This window comes from Medicago sativa, chromosome 6 (assembly GCF_051527215.1).
Source record: "Medicago sativa cultivar Bolivia chromosome 6, Bolivia_mono, whole genome shotgun sequence".
Taxonomy (NCBI): Eukaryota; Viridiplantae; Streptophyta; class Magnoliopsida; order Fabales; family Fabaceae; genus Medicago; species Medicago sativa.
Window position 1 is genome coordinate 83,309,181 of NC_140754.1, and position 20,959 is coordinate 83,330,139.

The window sequence follows — 20,959 nt, forward strand, 5'->3', positions numbered from 1 at the left end:
GTGTATTGGCCAACAGAAAAAACAGGAAAAGGGTAATAAGTCTTTCACTTTTTTGAGAGAAAAAAAGGAAACAGGTTTGACAATTGCAAGAGTGAAACCAGATTGCTATTTAACAGTTGCAATCTTGTTTTATTTATATCATTCACTCATCCATATTCTTCCTATCTTCTCACACTCCTCTTACTACTTATGGATATGCTTCAATCATCCATCTCTTCCTCCTCTTCCTTCTCCTATGGATTCACCTATGATGTGTTTCTTAGTTTTAGGGGTAGCGACACTCGCTACGGTTTTACTGGAAATCTCCACAAAGATCTTTGTAAGAAGGGAATTCGCACCTTCATTGATAACAGAGAGCTTCACGGAGGTGACGAAATAACACCATCACTTTTCAAGGCCATTGAAGAGTCTAGGATTTTCATTCCCGTCTTGTCTATAAATTATGCTTCTTCTTCATTTTGCTTGGACGAACTTGTCCACATCATTCACTGCTACAAGGAAAGTAGGCGTCTAGTTTTGCCGATTTTTTATGATGTGGAACCTTCTGACGTGCGACATCACAAGGGAAGTTATGGTAAATCACTGGATGATCATTTAGAGAAGTTACAAAATAACAAAGATAGCATGGAGAGGTTGCAGAATTGGAAGATGGCTCTTACTCAAACTGCTAACTTCTCTGGCCACCATTTCAATCCTAGGTACCCCACTTCACTCATGTTTTACATTCTTACACAAGTCATATTTCTTCAATTTTCTATATCCTACGCGTTTCATCTTACAGTTGAAATAGGAAAAATTATTTTTATTCTTAACAAGTGTAAGTTACTTGTATGTCTGTTTTATTCTTACATATGTCAACCAATATTTGAATTGTATTTATACAAGTATTATTAATAAATGGATGTGTTTGTGAATTTGTGATGTATTTACTCAAACTTATTTGATTGTATAGGAATGGCTATGAACATGAGTTTATTGAGAAGATAGTCAAATATGTATCTAACAAGATCAATCATGTTCCTTTATATGTTGCTGATTACCCTGTTGGTATCGAGTTTAGGGTCCTAATAGTAAATTCACTTATGGATGTTGGATCTAATGGTAAAGTTCAGATGCTAGGGATCTATGGGACTGGTGGAATGGGAAAAACAACACTTGCCAGAGCAGTTTATAATTCCATAGCTGATCAATTTGATGATTTGTGTTTTCTTCACGACGTAAGAGAAAATTCAGCTAAATATGGTTTAGAGCATCTGCAGGGAAAGCTCCTTTCCAAATTAGTTGAGTTGGATGTTAAGTTAGGAGATGTCAACGAGGGAATTACAATCATAAAGCAAAGGCTTCACCAAAAGAAGGTTCTGTTGATTCTAGATGATGTTCACGAACTGAAGCAATTGCAAGTTTTGGCAGGAGGACTTGATTGGTTTGGTCCTGGTAGTAGAGTGATCGTTACCACTCGAGACAAACAATTGCTAGAAAGTTGTGGGATTGAAACATCATATGAAATAGATAAGTTAAATGATAAAGAAGCTCTTGAATTGTTAAGGTGGAAGTCTTTCAAAGATAACAAGGTCGATTCAAATTTCGACGATGTGTTACGCTGTGCAGTAACTTATACTTCTGGCCTTCCATTGGCTATAGAAGTAGTGGGTTCCAACTTGTTTGGAAAGAATATCGGAGAGTGGAGATCTGCATTAAATCAGTATGAAAGGATTCCCATTAAAAAGATCCAAGAGATACTTAAAGTAAGCTTTGATGCTTTGGAGGAAGATGAGCAGAATGTTTTTCTCGACATCGCTTGCTGCTTTAAAGGATATGGTTTGAAAGATATTGAAGCTATACTTCATGCTCATTATGGTTGCTGCATGAAACATCAAATTAGAGTGTTGCTTGAAAAATCTCTCATAAAGATCTTGGGGAAGAGCTATCTTACACTACATGCTTTGATAGAGAAAATGGGTAAAGAAATTGTCCGACAAGAATCCCCAAAAGAACCTGGAAGACGTAGTAGGTTATGGTTCCATAAAGACATAATTCATGTCTTAGAAGAAAATAAGGTGAATACTGATGTCCATGAATGGTTTTTTTGTTATCTTGGTTTATTTGTGTTTTTACCAATACTATTAATATCAATTTGTAACCTATCCTTGAATGGTTTATTTGTTATCTTGGTTTATTTGTGTTTTTTTTTATGCACTTTAAGGGATCAAGTCAAATTGAAATTATATATTTGGAATTTCCGTTATCTGAGAAAGAGGTGATAGAATGGAAGGGAGATGAGCTCAAGAAGATGCAAAACCTCAAAACACTTATTGTTAAGAATGGTAGATTTTCCAAAGGTCCTAAACATCTTCCTAACAGTTTGAGAGTATTGGAATGGCCTAAATATCCTGCACGGGTCATACCATCTGATTTTTGCCCAAAGAAGCTTTCTATATGCAAACTACAGCAAAGTGACTTTATATCATTTGAGTTGCATGGCACAATGAAGGTATGTGTAAATGTAATGATTTTTTTCCCTCGTCAGGGGTGGCCCCGAGTACGGGCAAAGGGAACAGCAGCCCAAGAAGCTATATTTTTAGAGACACAAAAATTTATTTTATATATATATATATATATATATATATATATATATATATATATATTAAATGAGAATTTTATATTATTTAAAATATTTGGTAACAAAATTATAGGGGCAATTTAAAGTCAAAATTAATAAATGCATGTGATTAAATAAAATATTGAATAAAATCAATTAATTACAACCAAAATTGGGAACTAAAATTAGAATAATGATATAGAGTATGAATTATTTTTGAGTATTTTTAACTCATATCTTAGCAGTCAAAATTCATATTATTTCACCCGAGTTTATGTGTATATCTTTTCTTTGTAATTGTCAATCATTTATCTCTTCATCTCAATTCTGTTAACACAAGTCATTGACTTTCGGCAAACTCCAAAAGCATAAGTGTCAATGTCGTATAGATATAATACTTATTAGAATAATAGTGTGAAGATAACTTGGAGAGCAAGTTATCTAGATAGCTTGGAGAGCAAGCAAGTTAGTTAGGAGTTAGTTACACTAACTCACCTCTATAAATAGCTCTCACCATTGTACTCATATCCATCTTTTATCAATCTATTCATTCTCTAATGAGTTCCTTTGAGTATCTCCCTCATGAGTACTCTTATGCTTGCTATCTTGCTTGCATCTATGACTTCTCTCCCTATGATTCCATGATTTCTAATATGGTATCAGAGCGATACCCAAGGGAGGAAGATGATGATGATGATGCTTCCGCTTCCGCTTCCGACATTGTTGAAGTTGAAGACTCCGATGACGCTGCTTCTGCTTGTGCGATCAAGGAAACTTCCGCTTCTCGCATCCTTTTCGGTAGTTTCGATTCTCCAATCATTCTGATTTCTACTCCTTCAATCGAACCAAAATTCGATGGATTCTCCATCAAGATTGGTGATATTTCTTGCGTAATTGTCGATCCTTGCTGCAACATCGTCAAAGAAAACGATTGTGTGTTCGTTGATTCGCAAGAAGATGAGAAATTGGACGTTCTTGCACCTGACTTGGAGAATCATTCCTCTAATTTTGTCGTTTCTGCAGCGCCGGAGGTTCTCATCGATACATTACCGGTGAGATCGTGTAGCTCTGTTTATGGCGTCGCCGCCGTGAAGCTTTTGGCTTCGTGGTTGTTCGTCGGAAAACAGACTGAGCAACTGGTTTCTACCTTCAACAATCAGCTTATGTTTTTCAAGTTACACGACGAATCAATTGTCGATTTTGATCCCGGTGGAAGAGTTTTCTTGTGTTCGCTGTTGTTCTCTGTTCTCATCGTTCTCCGCCAACTCCATTTCCGCTTGTGGTGGATACCGTGGGATAGAGGGAGAATTCGTAGTTGATTGTTAATTTCGCCAGAATCAAATCAGTCATTGGATAACCGTTTTCCGGCAAGATTGAGAGATTTTGAGAAGTTGACAACGGCCAATTCAGGTGTCAGTAGAATTGCGTTTTTGGCGTAGTGTGCTTTGGAAATACAATTTGCAGAATCACTTTTCCAGAATTACCTTTTGAATTCGCATTTCAATCATCTCAGATTCATCAGTCGAGTTTGAAGAAGCACTTTCAGAAAATTGCGTTTACAGCATCGAATTGCGTTTCTTGTTTCCTGTTCTGAAGCTTTACATAAGCAGTGTTTGAAGAAGTTATTTTGAATCGGATTTTGGAAAAGTGCTTTTCGGAAGAACACGTTTGTTACAAGTGGTTTTGATTCAGTTCAGAATCGTGTTCTGATAATCACAAGAATCGCGTTTCTGAATTTCGTGTTTAGAAAAGTTGTTTTCAGCAAACAAGAAAAGTGCTTTTGAGATAAGTTGTTTATGGTTCAATAGCATGATTCAATAAGCTGTTTTTTTGAACAATTGTGCTCTGCACAATCGTTATTTTTGGGAAAAGCTGGTTGAGGATTTTTGGGAAGAAGAAGAAGAAGCTAAAACGTGTTTCCAAGTTGCTACACAGATTGTCCAGATTTCTCAATGCTCTCAATTGGGCCATTACCGGGCTTCATTAGCTTTGCTGATTTTTTTTTTCCATTTCCATTTACTTGTTTTTACCCTCCATTTTACTTAGTTACTTCAGTAAGAATAAATTGTAATTTTCTTTGTATTTCAAACTCAAATTGGTGAGTTTTCCCATTTTGAGTTTGAGGGGGACTATTAGAATAATAGTGTGAAGATAACTTGGAGAGCAAGTTATCTAGATAGCTTGGAGAGCAAGCAAGTTAGTTAGGAGTTAGTTACACTAACTCACCTCTATAAATAGCTTTCACCATTGTACTCATATCCATCTTTTATCAATCTATTCATTCTCTAATGAGTTCCTTTGAGTATCTCCCTCATGAGTACTCTTATGCTTGCTATCTTGCTTACATCTATGACTTCTCTCCCTATGATTCCATGATTTCTAATAATACTCTCCTAAACAATCCATTATTTTATTTTTTTTGACAAAATCCATTGATTTATTAAATAGTCATACTTTTCTTTTCCTTATAGATATAATAGTAAAAATTCAAACGATTTCTTGGAGGAAGAGAAAGAAGAAGTCTCTTTAATGTGGGTTATGAATATAAACATTGAATTACGGTTCATGTGTGTTTTTTTGCACAATGTCAAATGAAAATGTGGAATAATCTTCCGATTCATCTCTTTTGTCCTTCTATATTTTTGGTAAATTTTCGTATAGGGGTACCATCTTATGCTTCGCCTAACTCATCCAAATTCAAAGGTCACACCCAGTCCCTCGTCTTATAAAATATAAGAATACTCATTCATTCACTAATTCTTTTTCTTTTGCCTTATATTTTGCAGATGTTTGTGAATATGAGAGAGTTAAATCTAGACAAATGTCAATTTTTAACAAGGATACACGACGTCTCCAATCTCCCAAATTTAGAAATCTTTTCATTTGTAGGCTGTAATAATTTAATTGAGATTCACAAATCTGTTGGGTTACTGAATAAACTCGAAATCTTGAACGCTTTTGGTTGCAGCAAGCTTATGAGTTTCCCACCTTTGAAGTTGACCTCTCTTCAACTACTGGGGCTTTCATATTGTCAGAGTCTTAAGACTTTTCCAGAAATATTAGGAGAGATGAAGAATATAACACGTATTGATTTGAATGACACTTCCATTGAAAAAGTGCCTGTTTCATTTCAAAATCTCACGGGGATTAGTCACTTAATTATAATAGGAAATGGAATGCTTAGGTTGCCAAGTAGCATTTTAAGTATGCCAAATCTGTCATGCATTTTTGTTGATGGTTGCATATTGCCCAAACTGGATGAGAAATTGAGTTCTAAGGTGTTTACAAGCCCAAAATATATTAAACTGGGAAATTGCAACTTGTCAGATGAATTTCTTCCAATACTTTTCATGTGGTCTGCTAATGTGACAACTTTAGACCTATCAGGAAACAATTTCACAATTCTTCCAGAATGCATCAAAGATTTTCACTTTTTATGGTCTCTTACATTGGATAATTGCAAGTACCTTCGAGAAATCAGAGGGATTCCACCAAATTTAAAAGAATTGTCTGCAAAACACTGCAAATCATTGACTTCCATGTGCAGAAACATGCTATTGAATCAGGTTTTTTTTATTTTTTTTGTTTTCCTTGTATTTGACTTAATATTTTATAAGATTGTTTACTCTATGATTTATTTGTGGCTGACAGGAGCTGCATGAGGCTGGAGGAACCAAATTTTGTTTTTCAGGATTTGTGAGGATTCCAGAGTGGTTTGATCACCAAAACATGGGACATACAATTTCTTTTTGGTTTCGTAACAAGCTTCCTTCCATGGCGCTCTGTTTTTCTACTAAATCAGCTGCAGCAATGCCCACGGGAAAGAAGTTTTTTATCACAATGCCCATTCTAATCATCATTGGCAATAAATATGATCGTCTATATATGCATTTTTTTATAATGTCGACTCATCATACATATTTGTATGACATAAATCTGAGACAACTTGATCAACATCACTTCATGAAGGACTCCATACATTTAGAAAATGACTGGAATCATGCAGAGATTATATGTGAACATCAGGAGGTACATTGGAACATGGAACCACTAACAGAAATTGGAATCCATTTTTTCAAACAGCAAAATAACATGGATGATGTTCAATTCACCAATCCTTATGAAAAGATAAAATTAAATAATGATGATGGTGGTGATTTTTTTTATGACGTTGATGATGTTCTTGATGATGATGTCTTTTATGATGTTATTGATGTTCTTGATGATGATGATAAGGATGTTCTTGGTTATGAAGACGACCACCATTCACAATAGTTCAGGCCAATCACAAGAGCATAGATAAATGGAATCATTCATTGGATGATATTGTGAATGATGAATTTAATGACCACGTTGTTAACACAAATAATGTAAATATGTAATTTTAATTGTGTGCTTATTTATTATGTTACATATTATCATTATTATTTATGTTCTTCAAATGATTACTCTCTGCACTTTAAGTTATGATTTGTTTCATGATATGCAATACTTCTGAATTATAGCTTTCATTACATGCATACATAGATTGCTATCCCTCGAAGATTGAGTGGAAAAATGTAGTATTATAGAATTATACTTGTCATTTCTATGGTTAGCCCCCATTAGTGTTGTGTATTGAGAAGTTCACATAATCCGTTTTAAATTGTCTTATTTGAGTTTATCTAATTATATAAACACTTTTGAGTTTGTTTGAGAAAGTTTATAGAAAATATTAATGACATGTCCATAAGCTGTCCAAGATTGCTTATAAAAATAACTTATAACTCATGAAAACAATTTAACTTTATTGTATCATTTGTTATAGAAAAAGCTTATACATAATTATATAGTTGCTCAGATTTCTAAACGAATAGACACTAAAGTAATCCCTAGACCCTTATCCCTCTCCACTGTCCTACAAAGCATTGCACATGATTTAACACTTCTCTCCTTTGCATGTGTATGTTTCAATTCACTTAATTTTATAGCAAAATGAATTTTAAAGTGAAATCAGTGCTTTTAAACTGTTAAATTACATTTTTATATGATGAGTGATTACTTTACCTTTCTTGTTAAATTTCAAATATTGTACTTTAATGCAACTATACATTTAATAGTAAGTAATGAATCATATCTATATTATTATTAGCTTGAATTTGATTTGTAACGCCGGTGTATTTTGAGTTTGTATAATTCAATCATTCAAAATGAGTTGGCTGATGTTAAGTTTCCTCTATTTTAGAGGTCTAATGTGGTGATTAAACAAAGTTTTGATGCTCCTATAGTTGCCAAAGATGGAGTAACTGTTGCAAAGAGCATTGAATTCTAGGATAAAGTTACAAATATTGGAGCCAGTCATGCAAAGCATATTATGAGTGCTACCAATGATATGGCTGGTGAAGGATTGGTGATATATTCCTAAAAGATTTTACATCATATATAGTCTTAATCTGAGCCATTGGCTAATTCGATATTTATGCAAGACTTTACTGCATGGTTTTTTATACTTAATGATGCTATTTATTTATATTTACTAAAAGCAGTTTTTGTTCTGACTCATATTTACGGATAAGTGTGCAGTCACTCGCGAGCAAGTGTAGTTGTTCAAAGATAAAATTGTAAATTGGATCGTAGTATTTAATCTCAAGTTGTAAGGTGTCATCTTAAGTTTGAATAATATAAAATCACAGCAGCTACTATATTCTCGAAGATGTAGACATAATTGGCTAAACTATGATCAATTGCTTGTGTTCCAGTGTGTTTTTATTTATCTGTTTTCTTCAGAACAGGATTTGTTGTTCTACCAGTTCTTAAATTAACCTTTTTTCATTTCAGGCATGGTAGTATGGTCATATCCTTGGTGAAACCCTTAAAGTATATAATTTCACTCAAGTCCAAGGGCCAAAAAAATGATGTAATTGCATCAGGTAAACAAGTGAAGCTTATTTATATTAATTAGACAAAATCATTTTTTTAAAATGAAGTGAAGCTTATTTGAACCTCCTTATGGAAATTGGAATCCATGTCTTCAAGCAGAATAATAAAACGGAAGATATTCAATTCACCAATCCTAATAAAAACAGAAGAAAAATAGATGATGGTGTTGATGATTTCCATTCACCACATAGGCGGATATATGGGCAAAAATAGGAGGATATCTCCCATTAGGCCATGAGCAATAACATAAGCAATTTGAGCGCAACATCTTCACCTCAAAACCCTAAGACAATGAGTATGTCGATCGCCTATGTTGTTCCCCACTCACATTTTTATTCAATGAGAGACTTCTTACTCAGCCTTCCATTTTCCAACTGTATTTTTGTCACAATATGAGCTACAGCAACAATATCATTCAAGGTATGAAGACAAGTGCAGTGAACACAGAATTCCAACAAGTAAAAATTTTGCTTTTTATAAAGGAAAAGAATCATTTTTTTTGTTTGTATAATCCAATCATTCAGTATGTGTTCTTATAGTTGATGTTAAGTTTCCTCTGTTTTAGAGGCCTAAAGTGGTTATTGAGAAAAGTTTATGTGCTCTTATAGGGACCAAAGTTGGAGTAATTGATGCAAAAAGAGCATTGAATTAAAGGACAAAGTCAAGAATATTGGAGCAAGTCTTGCAAAGCATGTTATGAATGTTACCAAGGGTGTAGCTGGTGGTTGCCCTAATGTTCATTCACCATTCTGTACTTTGTTTAGAAGGGGTTTGATTGCTCATAGAAGTTTCATTAAAATTGGTAGATTTGTAAACTATATGAAAATATTCCACCAAGTGATCTCATTAAGGCATATTTGTACTACAGGAGTTTAATGACTAAGGAAAGTGATGGTGTAAAGGTGTTTTACACTGCTATCCAATACAACTCATCATCTTGTCATGTAGGCCTATTTTGTAATGAACACAGAACTCCAACAATACAAGTAAATCCTAAAGTACACTCTGTTACATATTGTAATTGGTAATTAGTGTTGCGGATTCGATGAAAAACTCACACCAATAACAACTTGATGTGTGGAGCAATGGATAATTAAGCAACCAAAATCAAAGTGTATGGAACAGTTATAATCACAAGCCAAAAGTAGAAAACAACAGCGAAATAAAAAGAGAAGAGAGAACACAAAGAATCTGTTTACCCAGTTCGGTCCAAATTGACCTAGTCTGGGGGAGAGAGCAGCCCTCCGTTCCACTATATGATGAGTAACGTTACAAAGAGATTTCAATGGGTTACAAGAATAAGTCTCCCGCCTAATTCTACCCAAAACCCAGCCTCTTCCCGTAACCAAGAGACTCAATCCTAATAGTGTTTCCCAAGGTGAATCAACCCTCAAAACCTAGTGTTTGTTCCAAAGAGACAAACTCTATACAAACCCTAGTTTTGTTGTTGCCTTTCTAAACCCTTGTTTCGGCCCCCTCTATCTCAAGGTTTACACTGATACAATGCCTATATTTATAGTAAAAGAAACTCCCATAAAATTGTACCAAATCTGGCCCAAAAAATACGTTTCTGAAAAATAACAGCACGCAAAATCGGGCCCCGATTTTTACCATTCGGGCGCCGATTTTTCCAGTACCAAACTGCTCTCAAAGACAGCCAAAATCGGGCCCCGATTTTTCCATTCGGGCCCCGATTTGTACTTTCAGCAAACATCAATTTTTGGCCTCCAAACTCCAATTTTGAGTCACTTTCACAACAATCTCCACCTTGACTTCAAATTAGTGATGATGCCCATTTAACATCAACACCTTGCTGCTCTTTCCCTTGTTCCCACTACACCAAGTAGCTCCACAAGTTTACACCCTAACCTCTTCAGCCATCGGAATGTCTTCTGCCTTCTCGAAGATACTTGCAGTCCAACTACGCCAGGAATTTTAGGTAGTTCCACAAGCCTTTACCATAACCTCTTCAACACGAGACATCTCCCGCTTCCTTGAAGATCTACTTGTTCCCAATCACCCTTGGCTTTTAGAGTAATCCACAAGTATACACCTCCCATCCCTTCAGCCCTCGGAATGTCTTCCGCCTTCTCGAAGGTCCTTGTAGTCTAACTACGCTAGGTATTTTAGGTAGTCCCACAAGCATTCACCATGACATCTTCAACACAGGACATCTCCCGTTTCCTTGAAGGTCTCCTTGCATCCAATCACCCTTGGCCTTCTTTTAGAGTAATCCCGCAAGCTGTGCTATCCATATAGCACCCAAGGTCCTCCATAGTCGTACCATTACCGGTGTGTTCAACTCCACCTCAAGCTGAGCGTACTCTACCTCAACTAGCAAATGCGTACATCCCACTATATCTTCAACCTTGAAACTCCACCTCAACAGGTAGATCATGAGTATTGTTGCCTCCGCCTCTCCAGACTGATCATGAGTATTCTTACCACCGCCTCTCCAGGCTGATGTTGAGTGTTTAACGTCTCTCCAGACGATCACCGCTCCACTAGGCATCATTCTCAAGGTGACCAACATCACCTTCATCCTCCAAACAACACCACACCATCAGAGCACCTGCATCCTCATAACCCTCAGTGACAATTTGTGCGGAGTTACCATTAATCTCCGGACAATCCTTCATGAAGTGACCCATCTTGTGACAGTTAAAGCATTCAGACTTTGACTTCTTACCACTCTTTCTCCGGTTATCTCTACCTCCACCATTCCCTCTTGAGACACTTAGGCCTTCACCGTTTTCATGAATTCTCAAGTCCTTGGACTTGGTCAACTCCTTGGTTCTCAAAGCCGCTTGAACTTCTTCCAAGGTAACAGCGCCTTCTTTGCCATAGAGCATGGTATCTTTGAACGATTCATAAGATTTCGGTAGAGCACACAACAAGAGTATAGCTTTATCTTCATCCTCAAGTTGCACCTCAATATTCTCCAAGTCATCAAGGATTTTGTTGAACTCTGTAAGTTGCTCCATGATGGCCTTTGACTCCACCATCTTGAATGAGTAGAGTTGTTGCTTTAGGAATTGCCGATGAGCCAAAGACTTTGTCATATACAAAGATTCCAACTTTGCCCACATCGATGCCGCGGTTGGTTCCTTTGCTACTTCTCTCAAAACTTTATCCCCGAGGCACAAGAAAATGGCACTCCTGGCCTTGTCCATCATCTCGGTCTTCTCCGCTCGTGACATGGTGACCGGTAACGAACCTTCACCCTTCAAAGCTTTCTCACACTTCTGTTGTATTAACACCGCTTCCATCTTTACCTTCCATAACCCAAAATCGTTATCTCCGGTAAACTTCTCAATATCCCACTTTGAACCCATGGTACTTGATTATCCTTTGACCCTTGCCCCACGGTGGGCGCCAATTGTTGCGGATTCGATGAAAAACTCACACCAATAACAACTTGATGTGTGGAGCAATGGATAATTAAGCAACCAAAATCAAAGTGTATGGAACAGTTATAATCACAAGCCAAAAGTAGAAAACAACAGTGAGATAAAAAGAGAAGAGAGAACACAAAGAATCTGTTTACCCAGTTCGGTCCAAATTGACCTAGTCTGGGGGAGAGAGCAGCCCTCCGTTCCACTATATGATGAGTAACGTTACAAAGAGATTTCAATGGGTTACAAGAATAAGTCTCCCGCCTAATTCTACCCAAAACCCAGCCTCTTCCCGTAACCAAGAGACTCAATCCTAATAGTGTTTCCCAAGGTGAATCAACCCTCAAAACCTAGTGTTTGTTCCAAAGAGACAAACTCTATACAAACCCTAGTTTTGTTGTTGCCTTTCTAAACCCTTGTTTCAGCCCCCTCTATCTCAAGGTTTACACTGATACAATGCCTATATTTATAGTAAAAGAAACTCCCATAAAATTGTACCAAATCTGGCCCTAAAAATACGTTTCTGAAAAATAACAGCACGCAAAATCGGGCCCCGATTTTTACCATTCCTCAAGAGGGAATGGTGGAGGTAGAGGTAACCGGAGAAAGAGTGGTAAGAAGTCAAAGTCTGAATGCTTTAACTGTCACAAGATTTTAGCAAAAATAACAGCACGCAAAAATAACATTACCTCTACCTCCACCATTGTCATTACGTAATTTTATATGTATTTTAGCACAAAAATGGAGTTCACAAGGAGACTTATGCAGCAAAAGAGCAGAAAAACTGAAGACAATACAAAGAAAGAAAACGTGTCACGATTTATCAGAAACGTGACACGATTTAAGAAGCTTCAGAAAGTAAATTCCACTGATAAAATTACGCTTGATCAGATAATTGTTATTTCACTGTCGATTGTCAGCTTTGCAAGTAAATTCCTTGAGGACAAGGAATGGTTTAAGTTTGGGGTTGTGATGACATCTTGTCATTACGTAATTTTATATGTATTTTAGCACAAAAATGGAGTTCACAAGGAGACTTATGCAGCAAAAGAGCAGAAAAACTGAAGAAAATACAAAGAAAGAAAACGTGTCACGATTTATCAGAAACGTGACACGATTTAAGAAGCTTCAGAAAGGTTTGGTTCGACATTATGAAAACGTGTCACGATTGGTAAAACGTGACACGATTTGGTGAAACCCTAATTCAGTTTCTTGCTCCAGAAGGTAAAAACGTGTCACGATTCACTTAAAACGTGACACGATTTGGGCAATATTCTGTGCCTATTTAAGCTGAAGTCTATTCCAAAAACAAGGGTTACGAATTCTAGAGAGTCAAGTGCGATTTTGCAACTGCAAGGAAGGCCAGGAGGACGATTTCTTCATCTTCCAACCACTTTGTGTATGTTTTATTACCTCTAATGATTATGTTATTTGTAAACACTATTATGAGTAGCTAAATCCATTAGAGGTTAGGTCTGAGATGATTCGTTGTAACCCTAATTGAGATATTATGTTGTGAAACTCTATTTATTGTGAATGATATTCTAGTCTTTATTCAATTCAATTGTTCTTAATGCTTTTTATATCCTGATCAAATATAAATATGATTTTGTGAGAATGAATGACTACTGACCATAGCTTTCTACTTAGACCTATTGAATTGTTCTACATAGATGATTTTGTGTTTTTACCAATACTATTAATATCAATTTGTAACCTATCCTTGAATGGTTTATTTGTTATCTTGATTTATTTGTGTTTTTTTTTATGCACTTTAAGGGATCAAGTCAAATTGAAATTATATATTTGGAATTTCCGTTATCTGAGAAAGAGGTGATAGAATGGAAGGGAGATGAGCTCAAGAAGATGCAAAACCTCAAAACACTTATTGTTAAGAATGGTAGATTTTCCAAAGGTCCTAAACATCTTCCTAACAGTTTGAGAGTATTGGAATGGCCTAAATATCCTGCACGGGTCATACCATCTGATTTTTGCCCAAAGAAGCTTTCTATATGCAAACTACAGCAAAGTGACTTTATATCATTTGAGTTGCATGGCACAATGAAGGTATGTGTAAATGTAATGATTTTTTTCCCTCGTCAGGGGTGGCCCCGAGTACGGGCAAAGGGAACAGCAGCCCAAGAAGCTATATTTTTAGAGACACAAAAATTTATTTTATATATATATATATATATATATATATATATATATATATATATATTAAATGAGAATTTTATATTATTTAAAATATTTGGTAACAAAATTATAGGGGCAATTTAAAGTCAAAATTAATAAATGCATGTGATTAAATAAAATATTGAATAAAATCAATTAATTACAACCAAAATTGGGAACTAAAATTAGAATAATGATATAGAGTATGAATTATTTTTGAGTATTTTTAACTCATATCTTAGCAGTCAAAATTCATATTATTTCACCCGAGTTTATGTGTATATCTTTTCTTTGTAATTGTCAATCATTTATCTCTTCATCTCAATTCTGTTAACACAAGTCATTGACTTTCGGCAAACTCCAAAAGCATAAGTGTCAATGTCGTATAGATATAATACTTATTAGAATAATAGTGTGAAGATAACTTGGAGAGCAAGTTATCTAGATAGCTTGGAGAGCAAGCAAGTTAGTTAGGAGTTAGTTACACTAACTCACCTCTATAAATAGCTCTCACCATTGTACTCATATCCATCTTTTATCAATCTATTCATTCTCTAATGAGTTCCTTTGAGTATCTCCCTCATGAGTACTCTTATGCTTGCTATCTTGCTTGCATCTATGACTTCTCTCCCTATGATTCCATGATTTCTAATATGGTATCAGAGCGATACCCAAGGGAGGAAGATGATGATGATGATGCTTCCGCTTCCGCTTCCGACATTGTTGAAGTTGAAGACTCCGATGACGCTGCTTCTGCTTGTGCGATCAAGGAAACTTCCGCTTCTCGCATCCTTTTCGGTAGTTTCGATTCTCCAATCATTCTGATTTCTACTCCTTCAATCGAACCAAAATTCGATGGATTCTCCATCAAGATTGGTGATATTTCTTGCGTAATTGTCGATCCTTGCTGCAACATCGTCAAAGAAAACGATTGTGTGTTCGTTGATTCGCAAGAAGATGAGAAATTGGACGTTCTTGCACCTGACTTGGAGAATCATTCCTCTAATTTTGTCGTTTCTGCAGCGCCGGAGGTTCTCATCGATACATTACCGGTGAGATCGTGTAGCTCTGTTTACGGCGTCGCCGCCGTGAAGCTTTTGGCTTCGTGGTTGTTCGTCGGAAAACAGACTGAGCAACTGGTTTCTACCTTCAACAATCAGCTTATGTTTTTCAAGTTACACGACGAATCAATTGTCGATTTTGATCCCGGTGGAAGAGTTTTCTTGTGTTCGCTGTTGTTCTCTGTTCTCATCGTTCTCCGCCAACTCCATTTCCGCTTGTGGTGGATACCGTGGGATAGAGGGAGAATTCGTAGTTGATTGTTAATTTCGCCGGAATCAAATCAGTCATTGGATAACCGTTTTCCGGCAAGATTGAGAGATTTTGAGAAGTTGACAACGGCCAATTCAGGTGTCAGTAGAATTGCGTTTTTGGCGTAGTGCGCTTTGGAAATACAATTTGCAGAATCACTTTTCCAGAATTACCTTTTGAATTCGCATTTCAATCATCTCAGATTCATCAGTCGAGTTTGAAGAAGCACTTTCAGAAAATTGCGTTTACAGCATCGAATTGTGTTTCTTGTTTCCTGTTCTGAAGCTTTACATAAGCAGTGTTTGAAGAAGTTATTTTGAATCGGATTTTGGAAAAGTGCTTTTCGGAAGAACACGTTTGTTACAAGTGGTTTTGATTCAGTTCAGAATCGTGTTCTGATAATCACAAGAATCGCGTTTCTGAATTTCGTGTTTAGAAAAGTTGTTTTCAGCAAACAAGAAAAGGGCTTTTGAGATAAGTTGTTTATGGTTCAATAGCATGATTCAATAAGCTGTTTTTTTGAACAATTGTGCTCTGCACAATCGTTATTTTTGGGAAAAGCTGGTTGAGGATTTTTGGGAAGAAGAAGAAGAAGCTAAAACGTGTTTCCAAGTTGCTACACAGATTGTCCAGATTTCTCAATGCTCTCAATTGGGCCATTACCGGGCTTCATTAGCTTTGCTGATTTTTTTTTTCCATTTCCATTTACTTGTTTTTACCCTCCATTTTACTTAGTTACTTCAGTAAGAATAAATTGTAATTTTCTTTGTATTTCAAACTCAAATTGGTGAGTTTTCCCATTTTGAGTTTGAGGGGGACTATTAGAATAATAGTGTGAAGATAACTTGGAGAGCAAGTTATCTAGATAGCTTGGAGAGCAAGCAAGTTAGTTAGGAGTTAGTTACACTAACTCACCTCTATAAATAGCTTTCACCATTGTACTCATATCCATCTTTTATCAATCTATTCATTCTCTAATGAGTTCCTTTGAGTATCTCCCTCATGAGTACTCTTATGCTTGCTATCTTGCTTACATCTATGACTTCTCTCCCTATGATTCCATGATTTCTAATAATACTCTCCTAAACAATCCATTATTTTATTTTTTTTGACAAAATCCATTGATTTATTAAATAGTCATACTTTTCTTTTCCTTATAGATATAATAGTAAAAATTCAAACGATTTCTTGGAGGAAGAGAAAGAAGAAGTCTCTTTAATGTGGGTTATGAATATAAACATTGAATTACGGTTCATGTGTGTTTTTTTGCACAATGTCAAATGAAAATGTGGAATAATCTTCCGATTCATCTCTTTTGTCCTTCTATATTTTTGGTAAATTTTCGTATAGGGGTACCATCTTATGCTTCGCCTAACTCATCCAAATTCAAAGGTCACACCCAGTCCCTCGTCTTATAAAATATAAGAATACTCATTCATTCACTAATTCTTTTTCTTTTGCCTTATATTTTGCAGATGTTTGTGAATATGAGAGAGTTAAATCTAGACAAATGTCAATTTTTAACAAGGATACACGACGTCTCCAATCTCCCAAATTTAGAAATCTTTTCATTTGTAGGCTGTAATAATTTAATTGAGATTCACAAATCTGTTGGGTTACTGAATAAACTCGAAATCTTGAACGCTTTTGGTTGCAGCAAGCTTATGAGTTTCCCACCTTTGAAGTTGACCTCTCTTCAACTACTGGGGCTTTCATATTGTCAGAGTCTTAAGACTTTTCCAGAAATATTAGGAGAGATGAAGAATATAACACGTATTGATTTGAATGACACTTCCATTGAAAAAGTGCCTGTTTCATTTCAAAATCTCACGGGGATTAGTCACTTAATTATAATAGGAAATGGAATGCTTAGGTTGCCAAGTAGCATTTTAAGTATGCCAAATCTGTCATGCATTTTTGTTGATGGTTGCATATTGCCCAAACTGGATGAGAAATTGAGTTCTAAGGTGTTTACAAGCCCAAAATATATTAAACTGGGAAATTGCAACTTGTCAGATGAATTTCTTCCAATACTTTTCATGTGGTCTGCTAATGTGACAACTTTAGACCTATCAGGAAACAATTTCACAATTCTTCCAGAATGCATCAAAGATTTTCACTTTTTATGGTCTCTTACATTGGATAATTGCAAGTACCTTCGAGAAATCAGAGGGATTCCACCAAATTTAAAAGAATTGTCTGCAAAACACTGCAAATCATTGACTTCCATGTGCAGAAACATGCTATTGAATCAGGTTTTTTTTATTTTTTTTGTTTTCCTTGTATTTGACTTAATATTTTATAAGATTGTTTACTCTATGATTTATTTGTGGCTGACAGGAGCTGCATGAGGCTGGAGGAACCAAATTTTGTTTTTCAGGATTTGTGAGGATTCCAGAGTGGTTTGATCACCAAAACATGGGACATACAATTTCTTTTTGGTTTCGTAACAAGCTTCCTTCCATGGCGCTCTGTTTTTCTACTAAATCAGCTGCAGCAATGCCCACGGGAAAGAAGTTTTTTATCACAATGCCCATTCTAATCATCATTGGCAATAAATATGATCGTCTATATATGCATTTTTTTATAATGTCGACTCATCATACATATTTGTATGACATAAATCTGAGACAACTTGATCAACATCACTTCATGAAGGACTCCATACATTTAGAAAATGACTGGAATCATGCAGAGATTATATGTGAACATCAGGAGGTACATTGGAACATGGAACCACTAACAGAAATTGGAATCCATTTTTTCAAACAGCAAAATAACATGGATGATGTTCAATTCACCAATCCTTATGAAAAGATAAAATTAAATAATGATGATGGTGGTGATTTTTTTTATGACGTTGATGATGTTCTTGATGATGATGTCTTTTATGATGTTATTGATGTTCTTGATGATGATGATAAGGATGTTCTTGGTTATGAAGACGACCACCATTCACAATAGTTCAGGCCAATCACAAGAGCATAGATAAATGGAATCATTCATTGGATGATATTGTGAATGATGAATTTAATGACCACGTTGTTAACACAAATAATGTAAATATGTAATTTTAATTGTGTGCTTATTTATTATGTTACATATTATCATTATTATTTATGTTCTTCAAATGATTACTCTCTGCACTTTAAGTTATGATTTGTTTCATGATATGCAATACTTCTGAATTATAGCTTTCATTACATGCATACATAGATTGCTATCCCTCGAAGATTGAGTGGAAAAATGTAGTATTATAGAATTATACTTGTCATTTCTATGGTTAGCCCCCATTAGTGTTGTGTATTGAGAAGTTCACATAATCCGTTTTAAATTGTCTTATTTGAGTTTATCTAATTATATAAACACTTTTGAGTTTGTTTGAGAAAGTTTATAGAAAATATTAATGACATGTCCATAAGCTGTCCAAGATTGCTTATAAAAATAACTTATAACTCATGAAAACAATTTAACTTTATTGTATCATTTGTTATAGAAAAAGCTTATACATAATTATATAGTTGCTCAGATTTCTAAACGAATAGACACTAAAGTAATCCCTAGACCCTTATCCCTCTCCACTGTCCTACAAAGCATTGCACATGATTTAACACTTCTCTCCTTTGCATGTGTATGTTTCAATTCACTTAATTTTATAGCAAAATGAATTTTAAAGTGAAATCAGTGCTTTTAAACTGTTAAATTACATTTTTATATGATGAGTGATTACTTTACCTTTCTTGTTAAATTTCAAATATTGTACTTTAATGCAACTATACATTTAATAGTAAGTAATAAATCATATCTATATTATTATTAGCTTGAATTTGATTTGTAACGCCGGTGTATTTTGAGTTTGTATAATTCAATCATTCAAAATGAGTTGGCTGATGTTAAGTTTCCTCTATTTTAGAGGTCTAATGTGGTGATTAAACAAAGTTTTGATGCTCCTATAGTTGCCAAAGATGGAGTAACTGTTGCAAAGAGCATTGAATTCTAGGATAAAGTTACAAATATTGGAGCCAGTCATGCAAAGCATATTATGAGTGCTACCAATGATATGGCTGGTGAAGGATTGGTGATATATTCCTAAAAGATTTTACATCATATATAGTCTTAATCTGAGCCATTGGCTAATTCGATATTTATGCAAGACTTTACTGCATGGTTTTTTATACTTAATGATGCTATTTATTTATATTTACTAAAAGCAGTTTTTGTTCTGACTCATATTTACGGATAAGTGTGCAGTCACTCGCGAGCAAGTGTAGTTGTTCAAAGATAAAATTGTAAATTGGATCGTAGTATTTAATCTCAAGTTGTAAGGTGTCATCTTAAGTTTGAATAATATAAAATCACAGCAGCTACTATATTCTCGAAGATGTAGACATAATTGGCTAAACTATGATCAATTGCTTGTGTTCCAGTGTGTTTTTATTTATCTGTTTTCTTCAGAACAGGATTTGTTGTTCTACCAGTTCTTAAATTAACCTTTTTTCATTTCAGGCATGGTAGTATGGTCATATCCTTGGTGAAACCCTTAAAGTATATAATTTCACTCAAGTCCAAGGGCCAAAAAAATGATGTAATTGCATCAGGTAAACAAGTGAAGCTTATTTATATTAATTAGACAAAATCATTTTTTTAAAATGAAGTGAAGCTTATTTGAACCTCCTTATGGAAATTGGAATCCATGTCTTCAAGCAGAATAATAAAACGGAAGATATTCAATTCACCAATCCTAATAAAAACAGAAGAAAAATAGATGATGGTGTTGATGATTTCCATTCACCACATAGGCGGATATATGGGCAAAAATAGGAGGATATCTCCCATTAGGCCATGAGCAATAACATAAGCAATTTGAGCGCAACATCTCCACCTCAAAACCCTAAGACAATGAGTATGTCGATCGCCTATGTTGTTCCCCACTCACATTTTTATTCAATGAGAGACTTCTTACTCAGCCTTCCATTTTCCAACTGTATTTTTGTCACAATATGAGCTACAGCAACAATATCATTCAAGGTATGAAGACAAGTGCAGTGAACACAGAATTCCAACAAGTAAAAATTTTGCTTTTTATAAAGGAAAAGAATCATTTTTTTTGTTTGTATAATCCAATCATTCAGTATGTGTTCTTATAGTTGATGTTAAGTTTCCTCTGTTTTAGAGGCCTAAAGTGGTTATTGAGAAAAGTTTATGTGCTCTTATAGGGACCAAAGTTGGAGTAATTGATGCAAAAAGAGCATTGAATTAAAGGACAAAGTCAAGAATATTGGAGCAAGTCTTGCAAAGCATGTTATGAATGTTACCAAGGGTGTAGCTGGTGGTTGCCCTAATGTTCATTCACCATTCTGTACTTTGTTTAGAAGGGGTTTGATTGCTCATAGAAGTTTCATTAAAATTGGTAGATTTGTAAACTATATGAAAATATTCCACCAAGTGATCTCATTAAGGCATATTTGTACTACAGGAGTTTAATGACTAAGGAAAGTGATGGTGTAAAGGTGTTTTACACTGCTATCCAATACAACTCATCATCTTGTCATGTAGGCCT

The 20,959-nt window shown here is 35.2% G+C and overlaps 2 protein-coding genes and 1 long non-coding RNA gene across 3 annotated transcripts; all 3 read left to right on the top strand.

Moving 5' to 3' along the window:
- Positions 1-67: 67 nt before the first annotated feature.
- LOC146917450 (TMV resistance protein N-like) lies at positions 68-7,052 on the top strand. Its single transcript, XM_085719285.1, has 5 exons — positions 68-698; positions 953-2,057; positions 2,204-2,491; positions 5,386-6,165; positions 6,251-7,052. The coding sequence occupies exons 1-5, from the start codon at positions 190-192 to the stop codon at positions 6,872-6,874; spliced, it is 3,306 nt and encodes a 1,101-aa protein (XP_085575411.1). The 5' UTR covers positions 68-189; the 3' UTR covers positions 6,875-7,052.
- A 584-nt stretch (positions 7,053-7,636) lies between these two features.
- On the top strand, positions 7,637-9,520 carry LOC146917451 (uncharacterized). The gene is made up of 3 exons (XR_015015636.1): positions 7,637-8,508; positions 8,618-8,938; positions 9,127-9,520. It is a non-coding gene; the product is annotated as an uncharacterized LOC146917451 (long non-coding RNA).
- A 4,168-nt stretch (positions 9,521-13,688) lies between these two features.
- On the top strand, positions 13,689-18,530 carry LOC146917452 (TMV resistance protein N-like). Its single transcript, XM_085719291.1, has 3 exons — positions 13,689-13,980; positions 16,875-17,654; positions 17,740-18,530. The coding sequence occupies exons 1-3, from the start codon at positions 13,780-13,782 to the stop codon at positions 18,361-18,363; spliced, it is 1,605 nt and encodes a 534-aa protein (XP_085575417.1). The 5' UTR covers positions 13,689-13,779; the 3' UTR covers positions 18,364-18,530.
- Positions 18,531-20,959: the final 2,429 nt, after the last annotated feature.